Source organism: Chlamydotis macqueenii, chromosome 6 (genome assembly GCF_036417535.1).
Source record: "Chlamydotis macqueenii isolate bChlMac1 chromosome 6, bChlMac1.mat, whole genome shotgun sequence".
In the NCBI taxonomy this organism is placed as follows: Eukaryota; Metazoa; Chordata; class Aves; order Otidiformes; family Otididae; genus Chlamydotis; species Chlamydotis macqueenii.
The window spans coordinates 41,387,925-41,405,846 of NC_141561.1; the positions used below are offsets into that span (position 1 = coordinate 41,387,925).

At 54.6% G+C, this 17,922-nt stretch overlaps 1 protein-coding gene across 19 annotated transcripts in view; it reads right to left on the reverse strand.

Annotated features, from left to right (window-relative positions):
- Nucleotides 1-783: 783 nt before the first annotated feature.
- The window catches only part of PCBP3 (poly(rC) binding protein 3), a 60,833-nt gene continuing 43,694 nt past the window's right edge, over nt 784-17,922 (reverse strand). For 5 of the 19 annotated variants that reach the window (XM_086750366.1, XM_086750349.1, XM_086750351.1 and 2 more), the window contains 5 exons: nt 16,934-17,012; nt 16,119-16,178; nt 13,205-13,257; nt 10,151-10,320; nt 784-1,185 (listed from right to left, as the gene is read on the reverse strand). In XM_086750366.1, coding sequence (XP_086606492.1) covers nt 1,140-1,185; nt 10,151-10,320; nt 13,205-13,257; nt 16,119-16,178; nt 16,934-17,012 — 408 coding nt within the window. In that variant the 3' untranslated portion in view covers nt 784-1,139. Of the gene's footprint in view, nt 1,186-8,091; nt 8,338-10,150; nt 10,321-13,204; nt 13,258-16,118; nt 16,179-16,933; nt 17,013-17,922 lie in introns of those variants that run through there. The other 14 variants (XM_086750367.1, XM_086750358.1, XM_086750352.1 and 11 more) reach the window with 8 other exon arrangements.

The window sequence follows — 17,922 nt, forward strand, 5'->3', positions numbered from 1 at the left end:
GATGCGAAGCCCCCGCTGATTCGGGGTGCCTGCCAGAGTTGGGGGGCTGAGCCGGCAGCTCCAATTCTGATCATCACGGGGTGATACCCTCTGCTCAGGACCGCATTTACCCAAGGGTGTGGGCATGGAGGGGCACTGCCGGGGCTGGACATGTGGTAGGGAGGGCAGCGCTCCGGCATCGCTTCTCAAGTGAGAAATGAAGCATCCTGGAGAAAAACTCATGCCCCGATGTGGCCCAAAATAGCACTGGGTCTGCTCCAAGGTCCGGGGCTGGCGCGTGGCAGCCCAGGGTGGGGGGCCAGCTTAAGAGCTGCCATTGTGTGGGGCTGGATGGGCAGCCCGTATCCGTGGGCTGCTCCCATGCGGGGGCCTGGCAGTGACTCACACTTTGCTATAAACACGGCTCCCGACGGATAATGAATCCCGGCTGTCACTGCTGGCTTTGGGGAAAGCTCTGGATTTTCTTCACAGCTCTCCCCCCCCATCCCATTCCTCCTCCCCTTCTGGCAGCCCCGCTCCCAAGAGAGATCGTTTCCTGACGCTGAGCGGAGCGGGGCCCTTTTTCCAACCAGTGGTGGTTTGCTTCGAAGCCTTCGTGGGCTGAGTTTCCCCATTAACCCTTCTGGGGAGACAGAGGCTTTTGGGTCACCCCACAGCATCCCACCGCCCTCCCTGTGGATGCCTCACTGCCCGAGCCACGGCTGTGCTGGCCGAGCAGTGCGTGCGCGGGCTGGGGACCCCCCTTTTTGCTCTCACCTCTTCCCCCTAACCACGGAGGGCACCTCAAGCGAGAAAAGCTTTATTGCATTTACACAAATAAGCCACGAGATACATTGCACAGCAACCGGGGAGCGAGGGGTGGCAGAGAAGCGCAGAGAGGGGCAGTGGGGAAACGCTGGCTTGCAGGAGCGGGGCAAGCTGCTGTCCTCCTGCGAGCCGCTGCTCGAGCCCCCCAGTCCCGCTGCTGCCCCGTACGGCAGCCGAGGGAGCAGGGTCTGCACAGCCACGGGCAGGGGGCTTTGGGCAGCCGGCCCGAAGGGTGCCACGGAGGAGAGGGAGAAGCTCACGGGAAGCCGGCAGCGTCTTCGAGGCGGGCTCAGGCGTCGGGCGCTGGCACCACTTCCACTGCGGCGCTCGGGTCAGGCGGTGAACGTGTTCCTCCCGTGGGGGTCAGGGTCTGGAGAGCTGGGGGGGTCAATGAAGGGAGATGGTCAAGGCTCAGCCGAGGCTCTGTGCCTTGGGCTCTGTGGAAACGTGGCACTGCACAACGCCCCGAGCAGCTCTGCAGCACGATGCTGAAATCGCCTGCACCCCGAAGGCCAGGCCTGGCTGAGCCATGCCCAGGCTGAGCTCTGCTACACCAGCACAAGCCTCCCTTTGCCGGGGGAGCTCGCACCCGAACGCATCCCACACGACTTGTTGTGCTTGGCGTCATTCTAAGGGAAAAAAAAAGCACACCCTGCCCGTGCTCTGACCAGCAAGGAGCCGTGGTCATGCACACGCAGGCTGCCCCAGCACAGAGGGGACGAGCATCATGGGCCCAGTTTTGTATCCCAGGTGCATGAGCACATGCACATGAGTAAATACTTTTTCCAGCCCAAAGCCCCCGCCCCAGGCATTGCTGCGTTTCGAGACGCACTGCACCATGCTGCATATCTTGAAATCGTTGCCTTTCGATCTGGCATGTTTGGAGGGGAAGTCTACTTGAGGCAAGAAAAGAAATATTAGTATGCGACTGAACAACTGTTTAAGCACAGAGGTGGTGGTTTCTCTGGGGCGTCAGGTTTGCATCTTTAACTGGCTTTTTACAGGCAGTAGGAAGCGGCACACCGTTACTCTGCAGCGCTCCCACAAGAGATTTGGGAGCATGGCCGTGTGCTGAGTAGCACACAGCAACGTCTGTCGGGAAAACCACGTCCCCTGGGAAAACCACGACACCGGCTGCAGCAGTAGCCTCAGGTTACATCATTGTGATGTCTGCGTGAGAGCTCTTCCCTGAAGGACCTCACCAAAAAAAAAACCCCAAACCCCACACCACTGAATGAGAGCTTTTGGGTGAGCACATCACGAATCTGTCTGTCTCTCCTTTGCACTGGGAAATCCCGTTAGATTTCCGTTGTGGCTTGACCCCACGCCATGCACGCAACCCTCAATTCAGCAGTAATGCTGCTCCATCCTTCCAGCCCCTTCTCCCCAAGCTCTTCGTACCCCGCCACTCTGCCAGCTGGCTGGTGGCCCGCCACCACTGCCCCGCCGTGCCCACGCTTCCCCCGAGCATCCTGTGCCCTGGAGTCTCATCTAAAGCATCAAAACCCAAAGCACCGAGTGGTGCTCATCCCATTTTTGGTCTAGATGCAAATGCTCTTTAAGACACAGGCTTTCCTCCAGGAATAAATAATGCCGCTGAGACGCTGCCCATGGGGAGCAAGGGAGTGCTTCAAACACTCGAGTCCTCATGCACATCCTGGCTTTCCCTTTTGGGATCAAAACAGTTCTTTCTAGAAACAGCACGGGTGTTTTAAATCAGCAACAGGCCGCGGTTCAGCACGGGGCTCAGCAATGAAGCCTCCTCCTGCTGCTCCATTTTTATTTCGCTCATCTCCTATCTGGTTTTGTTCCCCGAGTGCGGAGCCAGCCTGAGCATCATTTCTGAGAAGAGACATCCCTGTGGTTAAACGGCCTAAACACACATGTGGGAGTCCAGAGCCAGTCTGCTTTCGCACTTGTTTAGATTGAGTCTGTGGATGCTTTCTGAGCGATCTGGAGTCTTTCGTTCCTCTTTGCAGGACAACTGTGCTGAGGCAGAGCGGGGTGGGGGGGTTGCACATCTGGAGCCGAAGGAGTTGCACATCTGTTACATTCAGTACTTCCTAAAAGTTGACCTGTCACCCTTTGGATGGAGGCCTGGGGCTAAAGGCATAGTACAGTGGATTAAGATCTGCAGCTGCTTTTTTTTTTTTTTGTTTTTTGAAGGGAAAGCAAAAATAACCCTCTCAGCAGAACCCCAGCTCCCCGTGATATCCAACAAGGGAGCAGGGGAATTGCACCGAGCCCATGACCTTTCTGCAAGTCATTCCGCCCTGAGCTCTGTGCTTGGCCGGCTGCAGCCGCTCCGGTCGCCGGCCGAGGCGCGGTGCTCCCGGCCAGCGCACGCCAGGCTCCCCGGGGGACAGCGAGGGCTGGAGACCCTCGGGACCTCACTGGCAAAACTTCTCCTTCTCTTGTGAAATACTGGGCCAATGAGACCAAATGGGCTGGGGCCACCGCAAGGTCCGGGTTTGTGCCACCAACCTTGTTTTTTTAGCGCAACCCATGGCCAAGGGAGCCACTAGCCAGCCTGGTCATGCATGCTTGCCCAGATGGACTAGGGTGTCTCCACGAAGGTCCCAGCACTGACGAGATGCTTCCCACAGTGGGACACAATGCCAACCGCCCATGTCACCGACGGTCACCAGTCTCCCCACACAAAAATACCCACTCCCTTCTCCAGTCCAGCAACGTGGCACAGCTTCTGAGAGCAGAGGCTGGGAGCACCCCACATCCCAACCCTGCTCACATTCCAGTGCTGCAAAAAGCTGGTCAAGGGGGACATCTAGTGACCAGCCTTTGGGGGGGTGGGCTCAGGGCCAAGGAGCAGGGGTACCTCCTCGGGGCTGGGGGATGTAGCTGAGCAGGGTTGGAAGAGGTGGGCTGCTGAGCTCTCCATCTTCTGCAAACGGCGTGAGAAAGGTGTCAGGAAGGGTTTCGCTGAGCCCGCGCCATCCTTCTGCCCCTGTGGCCAAGGAGAAAATGAGATTCATCTCTCCCACAGCACCGAGCGATCCCCCAGAAACCCCACCTCCGCCAGAGCTGGAGGGGAGAAATTACCCTTGCTAATGAACCATGAGCTTGAAATTAGCATAATTAAAAGTGACTAGCACGGATACATAAAAAACCCTAAATTACACCTAAAAGAGAGTATTAAAGAGTCTCCCTGGTGAAAGTCACTTTCCCTTAGGGGAAACAATCTATTTTTTTCAACCCCATTATGTACTAGATTTGCAAAACAGCCTAGGAAAAAAAAATGCACATAACAGTACTCCGAACAGTTAATTTTGGGAGCATGACCTGGGAAGGATATCGGGGGAGTGGAGACCTTCAACTGAGACCCAAGGGGCCGAGCACGGTCCTCAGCCGCCCCCTCTCTGATGGAGAGCCACCGCTCTCGGAGCAAGGGAAGGCGTCAGATCAATACTTTCCTGCCTAAGCAACAATTTCCCACAAAAATAGCATGCTCCCAAAGAGTTTGACCGAGTGATACTGAGTCGGTTACTTCCAGAAATGCTGAATGATTCAATCTGGATGAAATGCTTTGACAGAGAAAAGCAATGCGCTAAAGCCCTTCTGCCAATTAACTGCGCCATTCACCTTGTATTGAATATTCACTCCAACCTTAGGGATGTGCATGTATTTTTCCCAGTGGTATGACCATGGTGGAGCATTTTAAGTTCATATAAAACGTAAAACCAAGTAAAAGCAGAACACCAAGGCTCCTTCCAAAGAAAACAGCAGATCTCCTTTTGAGTCGTACCAAAGAAATCAAAGCTGAGTTTGACGCATTCCTTGTGATTTTGTTGTTATTGTTGTTGTCATCAACAAGTTCCCAGGAGATGCTTGAATGGTTTAAACACCTCTTCCCCCAGGCCTCACTCAAGCCCAGATGATGATGGATAAGCTGCTAGGTTCCTACATAACACTGGAGCTTTTTTTGTTCTTCTTTTTTTCCTTTGCAAAATAACCTGTCCCCAAAGTGAAGTCACAAAGTCAAAGGCTCCGGTAATGTCAGAGGAGGGATGCCTCGGCCATGCCAGTGCAACCGCATCCTTCACTGTGCCCTCTCCTGCAAGATTCCACCCAGTGCTCTCCACAGGCTCCCTTCTCTCCAGCCCTACGGCAAAGGGCTCAGCTCCTTCGCCGCTCCTTCTAAAACCTAAATGCATGGCGGAGTGAGCAGCAGGCCGGGCTGTATCCCTCCCGCTTGCCAGGTGAGGTTTCCCAAGTGATGGAGAGGTGAAGAAGCATTTGCTTTGCAGAGGCTTATCATGGATTTATCATTTTCTGTGTGTCCATTTTGAGAAACCCCTGGCTTTGTTTGCAGGAGAGCTGGCATTTCCCAGTTAGTGTTGCTCAAGTGCTAAAGTATTGCTTTTTTTTTTCTGTTATAAATGTTCTCCAGATGGCTAAAACAAAAAAAAAGCATCCTGTATCATAGCAAGAAGCATAACAGTGACCAGTTTGGTACATTGGGGGTCCTCTGCTGCTCACGTCCCTTGGCAACACCTCAAGATTTAACGCTCGCACAAGCGGCCACTGTTCCGACAAAGCGAGTTGAAATGCTGAGACTCTCCCACTGCTCCAAGCAGAAGCCGACGCTGCGAGGACGTGGCCCTCCTGCAGCAAAGCTTCGCTGGGTGACGGAGACAGCGCGGCGGGCTGGGATGGGGACGGTACCCGGAGGGGGATGCTCTCTGCGGGTTCACCAGCACGGGGATGGTTGGATGGCTACAGTCTGCTCCTCCTCTCCAGTATCCCCTGAGCTCAGTTGCATCCGGCAGATGCAGTCTGGTATTTGCTATTTCGGGCAGCGCCATCTCCACGGAGGTGGGGGATAGCACGGGGAGCACAGCATGCGCACAGAGCAAAGAAATTCAGGGAAGCCATGATTCACAGAAACCTCAGGTCCCTGTGCAATTAGTGTGCCATGAAGGTCCTATGTACTCCTCAGGGCACAAGCGCCCAACAGATGTAGGAACCCCACAAATGCATTGGCGTGGGATGGATTTCCCAGTCTCGGATGGCACAACGCGGCTGATGATGTCTGACTGTGTGCCAGAGCTTTGGACTGCTCCCGCGTGCCGAGACAGCAGCGTGAGAAGCAGCAGGCTGCTCCTCTCGTGCACCGTTACCTACGGTATCTGCTCATCCTCCAGCTTGCCCTACGCCCCGTGGGAGAGCCAAGCCATGGCAGGACGGGCTGGCTCCCTCCACACACCACCCGCCTCTGAGGAGGGCATCACCCCAGGACGCTGGCTGCCACCGCTTTCTTGGAGTGGGCGGCAGGGGGATGCGGAGCTCTTGCTGGCCAACACGCGTCCCGGCTCACCGCCCAGGCTGCTGTGGTGGCTCCAGCAACGCTGACGGGTGGTTATTTTCACGCTGGGTCTCACACACAGATACTTTGTTCTTTCAACAGGACAGCAGAGCAGAAGGTTGGGAATGGAGAGCAAAGCACCTTATGAAGGAGCTGGAAGCACCTCGAAACGCAGAGACTTGAAACGCTCCAGAGCGCTGAGCACGCACGGGTTTTATGACAGCAGTAGGAGTGAATTGTTAATGCTCAGCAGCAGGGGCTGGCAGCTGTCTCCACCTTTGTGGTCTTTGCCAACGGTGGGCTCCTGGGCTGGGGGAATGGACCTCTGAGGAGAGGCGGCGATGCTGCCTGGTACACGCAGGGAGCAGGAATGTGCTGCCTTGCTCGGGCAAACTCACTCCGTTCGCCCTCTGTGAGCCACACCAGCATCCCTGCCAGCCGCCGAGCAGCTGCACCAGCCCCCATGCTGGGGCTGCAGCCCATATCCCGCCTGCCCATCCCTGGCTCCGCTGACAGGGTGGCATCACCCGGGGTCCTCACCGCAGCCCCGTGTCAGTGCCAAGGGGTCAGCACTTGCGGCAGGAGGAGAAGTCCAGCATCCCGGCCGGAGAAGGGAGGGGAGCTGCCAGCCGTGCCTGCCAGCACTATGGGAGGAGGAGAGGGAAAGGTCATGAAGTCTTCGGGCTCACCTGGAAAAAGAATATATTTCCCATGTGGTACAGTGCAAAACTGTATTTTGTGGCTGCTTTAGCTGCGTGGGGACATTGTGGATCACGATCCCCTCATTTGCAATATGGGAAAAAACAACTACTATACATTTTGTATGGAAAATATATTTGTTTCCCCACTTGAGAGTTAGGAGAGGGAAGGCTGGAAGCAGAAGGCAGGGCTGGGTCCAGAGGGTCCTGGGGAAGGGTGTGGGGCACAGACATGGCAGATCTGTCCAGACAAGGGGGCAGGGAGAGGTGTTTGTTGTAAATTCATCTTAGGGAAAGCCAAAGCATTGTGCAAGCCAAACACCCTCCCCTTCAAAAAAAAGATAGCCTAGAATAACTCAGGAAGTGCATCGCTCAGGGGACCGTCTCTAAATAAAATAAAATATTATTATAGTTGTGGTTATAATAATAATACCAATAATAAATAATAATGATGAGGAAGGTTTTGCAGACAACCTCCACCTTCCCTCCAAACAGCTAAAAAGGTGCAGAAAGATGCAGAGGGAAGGATGGGGCTGGAGATGGTGGGGCAACCCAGGAGAAGAACAGTCGGAGCCTATCGGTAGCAGAGCTGCACAGACATTTATTGAACACAAACGACGACAAACACAGCCGGCTCACAGAGCTTCCTGAGCTATTGTCCAAAGGTTTTGCTTGTGGGGATTGTCAAAAGAGTGCCGTCAAAGGCCCCTGGGGGTGTGAATCCTGTATAGCTAAACTCTTCCCACTTCCAGTTGCTCATTAATTAAAAAAGAGGACAATTTGTGTGTGTGATTCCCTTCATTTAGTATGAAAGATGGCTTGTCTGGACCCTGCCATGTTGCAAAGACAGCAGTCTGCTGGTGAACCCATGCGTGCGCATCGGCTTGGCTCCTGCGCATTCTGCTTCCCAAATAACAGGGGGTGAAAACTATGCCTTACCCTGAGAGCAGGGATGCGAGGTCTCAAAGGTGAGCCAGGGCAAGCAAAGTGAACGAAGAGGGAGCATCAAAGGGAGGAGGGTGAGAAAAGTAAGTACTCTGAATCACGCACAGCTCTGGGTGGCGTCACATATCCATAGGCTACAGCAAAGACCACCAACGTCAACTCAAATATGTAAGGAGCTACGCTACACTAGAGACCCCAGCATCTTCTGAAGCCTCGCCAGCGGAGAAAAAACAACCCCCCGCCCCTCAAAAAGCAGATGAAGTAGTAACACCGTACGCCGAAAACAAGGACCATAACCAAAGAGTTCGGGAGCAGCCTCAGGAGCACAGTAAGGAGCTGGCAAAGAAACGTTCCAGCGTGTGCATATGTGTGTGTATTTATATATATATATATATATTCGTTAGTAAAGAAAAGAGTATCTGTGGAGGCAAAGGGAAGACGGTAAATGTACAGGCAGTACAGGCTGGGTGGAGTGCCGGTGGCTGGAGAGGGTCGGGTGGTGCGGAGTGGAGGATGGTGGGTGGAAATTAGAGTGCGCCCATTCCAGTGACCTCAGACGTCAGCCTAGAATAGACAGGGGCAGAGAGAGGGGTAGGGGGAAGACAAAAACAAGCGCTTAATATCTGGAGCAGAAAAGAAAATGAAGACCCTGTGGGGAAGCGCTCCTCCTCTCGCCTACGTCCCGCTCAGCCAAGGGGCAGAGCATCCCTGAGTGGCTTGAAGGGGTCTGGGGGTCCCCGGGAAGGGCCCAGGGGGCTGAAGCATAGAGTCTGCCCAGCGGCTGGCTGCCCTCCTCTCTCATGGCTGCTGGAAGCTAATGCCCAGCCCTGGCACTGCACCGTGGCAGAGGTGCCACCCATCAGGGGTGCCGGCAGGAGCCGTCCCCGCACGTGGCTTCACTTCTGCCAACATCCTCCCCGCCGAGGACAGGCAGCCGTCCCGTCTGCCTCAGCACCAGCCCCCGCAAGCTCCTCCGACTTCTTCATTTTGCTCTGGTTGTCAAAACTCTGGGAGAGGCTGAGCTGTGCCCCATCCTGCTTTCCACCAGGTCACCTCTGCCTCTGCCACGGCACAGGCTGCAGCTCAGCCAGCCCTTCCTTCCCAGTAATGAAGAGCTAATCGTTTTTTTTCTTTTCTTTCTCTCTCTTGTCTCAAGGGATGGTGTGGCGGGATTTGCAAGGAGCTGCGGGGAAAGCCGCTTGGCCATGCCCACGGGTGTGGGGCCGGCCCCGTCTCTCTCCTGAGTGCCCGGAGAGGTGCCGTGGGTGTGGGCAGCGGGGCAGGAGGGCAGGATGGGATGGTGGAGGTCTGTTGCAGGTTGGGGCTGAGGGGGGGGGTGGGTGCAAGGACGAGAAAGCACGTACAGACCTCAGCGGCGCTCCCAGCCCACACCCCAACGAACAATGGAGTCGCCGTCAACAGCCCCCTGTCCTCGGGACCCAGCCGGCAGCCTCCAGCAACCGCACGCATCCTGGGCTGGCAGCGAGCTGGCGCAGCATCAACTCTGCCCGCGGTGGAGGGCACGGACACGCAGACGGCCTCAGTTTGCACGGCTGTACAAGGTCGGTGCAAAGGCAGCAAAAGGACCCATCTCCCCTCAGGCTCCCCATCCATGAGTCTGTGCGCGCAGGTAAATTGTGCGAGATTCCCCAAACACGGCTCACCACCGGCACGGAGCTGGTCCCCAACCCCTCTCCAGCTACGCCTCCCCTGTACGCACCCCTCACAGTCCCTTGCCAGACCCTGTCCCCCACAACATAGGCAGCATCGCCCCCCATCCGGAGGTGGCGTTGGGAACCTTTGGCCCCTGCAAAGTCCTGCTGCATCAAGCTTTTAAGTATGAAAAGGAAGCAATCAGGCCATTGCCATGTCTTGCGTTTATTGGACTGAATATTTTCATTGCATGGATGAAAGCCTTTGGGAGGCCTGGAAGCACACGGAAGAGGCTCTGGGGCGGCAGTAAGTGATGCTAGGATCCCAGCAAGCAGGTCCCAAGTGATGCCTCCCTACCACTGGCTCAGCTCCGTCCCCATCCCCTGCCTTGTCCGCAGGGAAAGACGGCAGCGATTTTGCCCACCCACAAGCAAAATCCTCGAGCGAGGATGGCGGGTGAGCAGGCGAGCGGCGCAACCCGCGGCTGCTCTGCTGGCAGCGAAGCGGCTCCCAGTCCCCAGCCAAAGCACCAGCGGTGGGGAGAGGTCCTGCTGGTGATGTCTGGTCCCCGCTCAGAGGTCTCGGCAAGCCACCATCCATCCCAGCTGGCCTCAGGAAGCCCCTCCTGGCCCGCAGCGCCGGGAGCAAGTGATGCTCCCACCAGGCCAGCAGGACAGGTTTGGCTGCGGTGGGACGCGGCGGAGGTTGGTGAGGGGGGTCTCACCTGGCGTTGATGAGGTACTGCGCGAGGCTGATGTTTGCAGGGGTTCCTGTGATGGTAATTTGGCGCTCTGATGACCCTTCTGTGGCGTTGGCAATTTTGATCTGTGCTCCCGACATCTGCCGAATTTCATTGATTTTGGTCCCTTGGCGTCCAATTATGCAGCCTATTAGCTAGAAAAAAAGCACAGAGGGAACGTCTGAGAAGCGGCAGCTCTGGCAGTCACCGGTGGGATGCGAGCACAACCGCAAGGCGCCAGCCAGAAGCCTGCCTCCCTCTGCCCTGGAGCGCGAGTGACGTCAATGCTCATGAAAACAGGAGAGGGACAGCTCAGGGGTGAATCCCACCTGCACGCACATGGTCCTCCCATGACAGGTCCAGTAGCCTGCCCTGCTCTGCTCCTCGGGGGGGAAATTTCAATTATTTGCACACAATGTCTGGCATCTCAGAGGGCTTCAGGAAGGGTGAGGCATTATACCAGGCTAATTTCAGTAATGATAATTTTCATGGTCTAATAATTGGTCCACATTTTGCAAGGGTCTAAGGATGGGAATAAGTCCTCTTTCGGACTGTGTGCTGCACGTATCCTCTTGCCAATCACAGTGAGCACAATGAAGATCATTATACAGGACACATTACTAGAAGAAAAGAAGCCTGCCACCTTTCTTGAGGACAGTCCAACCCCAAGTGCCCCTTCATCAGCTGGTGGAGCCACACATCATTGATAGCTTCACATTGGTCGCCTCACCCACCTGCTGGGACACCCTCGCCGGAACCACTGCCCGCTGCCTCTGTTACCCTCTTCAGCTCTTTTGGTAAGGTGAGAGGGCTCACAGGAGAGCACCCCATGGTTGTGGTGCCAGCAGAAGAGGAGAATTCTACTTAAAAACAGGTCTTTAATCCTCTTTTGAAAAAATTAGACCCAGCTGGAGGCTTGAATTTCCTCAGTGGTCCTGAATGTCTTGAATTGCCTCAGTGGTCTTCATCTTTGCTCTTGCTCATTTGTGCATCAAACTGTGGTTCCCTCAAGCATTTCCACAAGTTGGCAATGCATATCAAGATGTCCAGCTTTTCCCACACAGGCATGAAATGTTTCTGCGTGAGTTGCTTGGCCATCAGTTCCCTCCGAGGTTGCACTTGGGAATTTTGCACATGGGACATTCATCTTGGCAGCTGCTGGACTTCTGTTGCTGTCCGTAGAAACAGAGACAACTCTTCCTCCAAATGTTCACTGGTCCTGTTTTCAGACCATGGGGCTACCTTAGTGTCCCATACGGACCTGAACATGTGCCCCACTGCAGTGCTGGAAGGGTGTCAACTCTCTTGGGGCCTGTAGTGTGGTGTTCAGCCCAACAGCCACTCATTCTGGTCTTCACAGCACAGAAATAACTCAGAGATGCTTCAGCAAATGAAAATCCCTTACAGCTGGGAACCTGCTGGGGAGACCCGAGGAGCCAAACCTATTTTGGAGAGATGTCCATCAGCGTTCACATTTCTCCTGACAGAGGAGCAACAAGATGGATTTCTCGCTCGGGTTTCCTTGAACTCTCCTTTCTCTGCAGCACAAGCACAAACTGATCTACACCGCTAAAAGATGCTTGCAGACCCTTTGCTTTAAGAAACACAAACCTGTCCTCTGCTTCCCAGGAAGGTGGCAGTGAGTGTTTAAGAGCCTTCAAAACAACAGCAGTCAGAGCTAAGGAGGCATTTTTCAGCAGGCAGAATGGTGCAGGTGATGACACTGAACACTGCGCAGGTCTGATGAGAGCTGGGCTTTTAGCGAGCGAAGGCTCCGAGCACTCCTGGGTCCTGCGGGAGGTCTCCTGGCATCCTTTCCTCCCATGAGGGCAAGGGGTGACTTGATATTCCTGAAGATGCCTTCATTGCTGTGAAGGCCATGGTCACCCACGCTCGACAGATGGGGCTGTTGCAACCTCAGGAGTGCTTGCAGAGCTCCCCGCAGCCTCCCGGAGAGGGATCCTCATCGGATGGACAGAAGCAGACCCGACATCAGTCCTGCCACCATCTCCCACAGGCTCCTCCACAGAGCCCTCCCGCAGCAGTTGGCCAGCACAGGTGAAGCATCTCCGAGGATTTCAGCCCGCAGATGCTCAGAAGCCATTTCGCTTACATGTCTCTCGGGTGGAAGGAGGCCTGGACATACATCGCGGAGGTGCCCGGCAGCCGCAGCCAGGCCCACCACCCTTCCCTTGCCCTGCCGTGTGCCAGTGAACAGCAGGGAGAGGTGGCAACAGCTGCCAGACACGATTGAGAAACTCCTGTTGAGGATGGTGTGAAAGTGCTTGTACAGAGAGGGAGACAGGGACTGGAAGTCACGCCCCAGCTTGTCCTGATCCTGATTTGAGCACAGGCTTGTTATCAACTCATGGAAACCAGTGGGCCAGTCCAGAAGCAAGCGAGACCCTTGGATCCAGGTGCTGGCCGTGTTTGGTTCTGCATCCCGCCTCCTCCCACCTGAGCATCCCCAAGCACCCTTCTCACACCGCTCGGTGCCCAGCGTGACTCCAGCCTCCTCCCAGTGAACATCCCAGTCCAACATCCACTTCACCAAAATGCCTCCATCTATAAGACCCAAAAGCTGACTGCCAAGATGAGACGTGCTGTCCTTCAAAAGCTTGTGCGACACTTTGTGGCATCAGAAACACTATTTACTTACCTCCTCTCCAACCCCCCAGTAACTACGCTTGAGCCGAAACATCACCTCCATGCTAGATTAAGCAATTACGGTTTAACCGGGGGGAAGCTCAGGAGCTCTCTCCCCTTCCCAGTGCTGTCAACTGGGCATGTTTCATGAGCGCTGAGTTCACTTGGAAAGGGAAAAGGAGCATTAAGAAGGATTGTACCTAGGAAAGCTACCAAGGGGGTAAAGTCCAACAGGTGGTTTATGCTGCAGGCTGACCTGAATGGGTGAAACTGGTGAAGGGGCATCTCTAAATATATTTAACAAAGTTTTATATATATATATATATATGTACACACACATATATATACGTGTATACACACACACATGCTGAGGAAGCACTCGGATTTACTTACATCATTGGGAATGGTGAGTTCATGAGTACTGGCCGGGGGACTGGCATCCAAACCTGGGCGTACACAAGGGAAAACGGTTACAGCTTGCAGAGACAGCGTGGCGGAGCTCCGCTGCTCTCCCGCAACAGTCAACACTGCAAAGGCTGCGTCCTGCTCCAGGGCCGGGAGGGGAAGGGGATCACACACTCTGGTACAAAGAGGAGGAAGACGGTTGCTACCTGACTCTGCTGGAGCTGGGTGCCACCTTCCCCTGCATCCCTCAAGCTTGGCCTCGCCGGCGCTGCCCCATCAGCGCCTCGCTCCCCACCCTCCATCCTCCCTCTGGGAATGGCTTCAGAGGAGGATGCAAGGTCACAGCATCGCCGGAGAGAGCTGGGAAAAGTACCTTCTCAGGTACTGCCCAGGTACTGCCCCTCCACGCAGCGGCAGATGGCCTGCTGGCTGGGAAACCCAACCCGACAGGCAGAGAGCCTGCGGTGGGAGGGCCGTCCACGTGCCCTCCAGCCCTCCCTGGACACGGCAGCACAGAGCCGCTTGGTTACCACAGCAGCTCGGTGCCCCAAAACCGCTTTCCCCGGTGGATCCGGCGGCGCTAGCACCAGGCAGCCTGCAAAGTGCTTTGCAAGTTAAATCCCCAAAGACTCGCACAATGAATTTTAGCTAGATTTCCATGCACGCTTGCTGGACCCGGGACCCGTGGTCCCTCTTACTTCCAAGGGAATGCACAGCAAGCAGTACGGAGATTTAGAGTCTGCTTCCCTACAAAATTACATGGCAAGGAGTGAAGTCAGGATGTCCCATGTCAACTCTGCAAGAGAGAAGCTGTCTGGTGGCTAACAAGAATTTGCAGTAACCACAAAAAAAAAAAAACAACACGTTTATCTATACTATACGAACTACCAAGGAAGGTTTTTAAGTGCAAGAGTCCAAGACACTTGTGCAGAGGAAGGGGGTGCAGAAAAAAAGAAGCACAAAGAGACTGGAAATGCTGGGCTGCTACAGCACAAGGCGGCAGCAGCACCGAATCCCTTGTCGCCCAATCCAGCACGGTTTTCTTAGGCTGCACGGCAATATCCTGCTGCCTTAACCACGCCGAGCAGCTCCTGGAGAAATGTCCACATTTTTTCTGACCTGCATTCCCATCGAGGCCCCCTGCGCTGCCGAAGAGGAGCTCCTATCCAGTTTTGCCGAAAACAGCCGCGTGGGTTTTTTAAACCCAGCAGGTATGAACTGATGCCTGCCTGGGTACCGGCACTCGCAAAGCAAGGCTTCTGAAATACCAAAATTAAGCCTTACGTTGCAATCCCATTTGACCAGCGTGCCTAGAAAGGAGAACGCTGGGTATCTTCAATGTGCTCGTGCGTGACTCCTGTGCTTTCCCAAATGCAGCTTCCCAGCGGCATCCCCCTCACAGAGACGCAACGCCTGGGGATGTCAGGCAGGCACCCACTTGCGGGAGGTCTCTTTAGCAGATTTTTCACTTGGGAGCACACAGAGGAGGGGAAACGCAGGGGACGGGGATGCAAATCCTCCACTCGGCTGCCCTACGCCCTTCTCCCTCCTTGCCAAGTGTACTAATGCCAAAGCCTGCACAAAACAGCTCCTGTCCAGCTTTTACACAGCGAGCAATGCTTAACGCTGACTTCACAGCATATTGCACGGCAAGAGACACTTCACTAGCCCTGGACTGTCTCTCATGAGGAGCCTTCTCGGCAAGACGGACTGCACCTAACGCAGAGACATGTCGCCCAGTGGGTGCCCCCGACTCTCAGTCACGCGTTACAAGGCTCAGCTCGATAGCAGCGTGGATATGGCAGAAAACACCTTCTGAAGGGAGCACAGCACTAGAGGTGGGCTCGGAGCAGTGCTGAGGCACCCGGGGGTCTCTGGGAATGCAGGCCAGGCTCCACAGACTCATATATAGGGCCTCCTGCCCCACACTCAGATGCCACGGGAGCTGCTGAAAGCCTCTGGGGCATGCAATGCCATGGCACTGCATCACCCCCTGCATCACGAGGGTCATCGAGGTATCGCCATGTCCTTCTCCATTACCTGGAGACTGCTTATTGTAGCATACCAGACCCTCCCTCTCTGACACGCACGTGTAGTCCCCATGGTTGTAACAGGGGTGAGGGGAGCTGGGCAAGGATTATTGCCTTGGGCAAAGCAGAAAACAAGGCTGCGCAGGTTGGGATAATGAAATCTATTTTTGCTGTAGTCTTGTGGGGTCTATTTACTTGGGCTACATTTGCTTTCATAGTTAGGTGATGTCCCCAGACTCTCTCGAGGCACGCATGCAATGTACCCCGCCAGCCGCAGAGCACGCGCGTGCCCAGGGGAGGTCTGGCTCCCATCACCTGAGAGCCGCCAGATCTCGGGATAACTCCTCTAAGCAATGGGAGGCTATAGAAGGTAAGCACGTTCGGCACGTGTAGATGAATGTGCAAGACATTTGTCATCAAAATTCCTCCAAGATTACAGCTGCGCTTAGCTTCCTCAGGGTCCTGTCCCACTAAAAATGCAGCTCACCCTAAATGGATCAGAGATGGCTAAAATTGCATGTTATTTCTGTTCCCACTGGCATTTTTCTACTGTTTCTGAGCTAAGTTTATGCAAAATTAAATGAAAGAATAAGGGCGATGACTCTGATGTCTTTCCGCTAGACGGATGGATGGCAGTTATACACAAACACCAAAAAGCTAGGCAATAAACTCCAGGCCCTTTTCTTCTGGCATGCTGCACAAAGGAGAACGGCGGGCACGGTGCTGCCCAGTCTCTCCCTGCCCACCAAGAAAACCTGCCGCCTTCTCCAGAAATACCACCACTTATCTAGGAGCACAACAATGGCACAGTCCTAGTTAAGAAATAAATTTCAACAGAAGCCTGCTCATTTCCCTGTAGCTTTGTGTTTTACCTGATGATTGGCCCATCAGATTTTGAGCTTCTTCGGAGGAATGTAAGGGCAGCTTTTCTCCTGAAGAGCAAAGAAGAAACAGGTTTAATGCTTTTGCCTTCGAGGAGATAAGCAATGTCACTTCATCTAGGAAGCTCAAAATATGATGAACATACTGTCAGAAAAAGCATTTCCAACTGGCACTTTGACCACCGAGTAAACAAAGGTACTTTAGGTATCTCCATCCCCTGCACCCTATCTGCTTCCCAGGTCACCATGACATGTGCTAACTGCCACGCCAGCCTTGGGGACAAGGCTGCTGAGCCACGCCGGAGCTGGCCATCCTCCTGGCAACGCAGCTCTTTCCCATCGCTCTCCCCGGTGTGAGGGTGCCGTCCTGCCCAGCTCAGCACCACTCCCCACGGAAGCCACGGCAGCATCCCCGGCCAGCACCAAGCCGTTCCCCCCAGGAAAGCAGGGATGTCCCACCGGGGTCTGGATCAGCGCACAACGGGGGATGCTACCTCCTCCGGATGGGGAGGGGTGGGACTGGCACTCATGGCTTCTGCTGGGAAAGCCAGCGAAGCTGGGAACGAGGTAAGCGTGGCTTCACAGGAGCAGTCCAGGCGTGCAGAGTTAACAGCTGAGAGCTCGCCTGCGAGGGCCGTAACCCCCAAACATCCGTCCTGTCTCCCTGTTAACCTTTCCCCGTGGACATTGCATCTTCAGTTTTACTTGCCCTGCTCGTTTCCATTAAACAGCACGAGTTTAGAAAGAGAGAGAAACTCTACAGGTAAGAAGAGAAGGATATCTAGAAAGGGTGTGTGGGTACGTACCAGGGAAAGCGGGGGTGGTCTGTCCAAGGGGAGTAAAGGGGGTTTGCTGCATAGCCAACTGGTGGAGCTTGGTCAACTGCTGAGGGGTAGGAGGGACATTAGAGCTAAGAAGGTTATTGTCATAGAGTACAAGTCACATCGAGAATCAAGAACAAAATTATAACGGGAAAAAAAAAGAAAAGAAAACAAACAACCAAAAAAAACCCAAAAAAAAAACCAGGAAGCCATGGTAAGGCATGGCAAAAACATTAGCAGAAGGACTTGGCCTGGGTAAAATGCAATAAAGCCCAAATCTTTTGCAGAAGTGCTTGGTCAGGGTCTGAAGTACAATACCAGCAGGAAGCCCATTCTTAGTTTCCACCCCTCGTCAAACAGCTCAGCTCGTTTGCTGCGAGCGGGCGGCTACCTCGGCACAGGGCCAGCTGCTGCAGCGGCGGCGGGGCTGCTGCCTACGGCGCTTCCAGCCTCTGCCTTCCCCTCCCGGGCTTTACAATCTGTGACCAGAGGCTGCTGCTCCCTTCAGGGGAGCTTTTGAGCAGAGGAGCCATCTCGAAGTCACTGCCAGGCTGGTGGGCATCACATGCCGGCAGCGAGAAGACCCTTTTTGTGCTGCTGGAGCTGCGTTGTGAGCGCTTGTCCCCGCAGCAAACCCTCCCATGCCGTGCCTCCGACGGGAAACGCCTCTGGGAGATGGGCAAACTGCAGCTCTTAACGTTCAGCTCCCTGTGAGCGCAAGCCCCTTGGCAGGATGTGGAAATACGGGCTTCGGCCATGACCAGTAGGTATTTCAGATCCTTGTATCCCTTGTTGTGCGGGGTAGGTTTTCCAGCCCCGTCAGGAAGCGGTTGCATAGACAGGAGTTTTTCTAGAATACATTTTGTGCTCTGATTCACTGCTCCAAATTAAAAAAAAATAAAAACAATAAAGCAAAAGAAAACAAAAGAAACTGGGTTGAAGTCTAACAGTGAACAGCAGGGAGGGTCTTTATC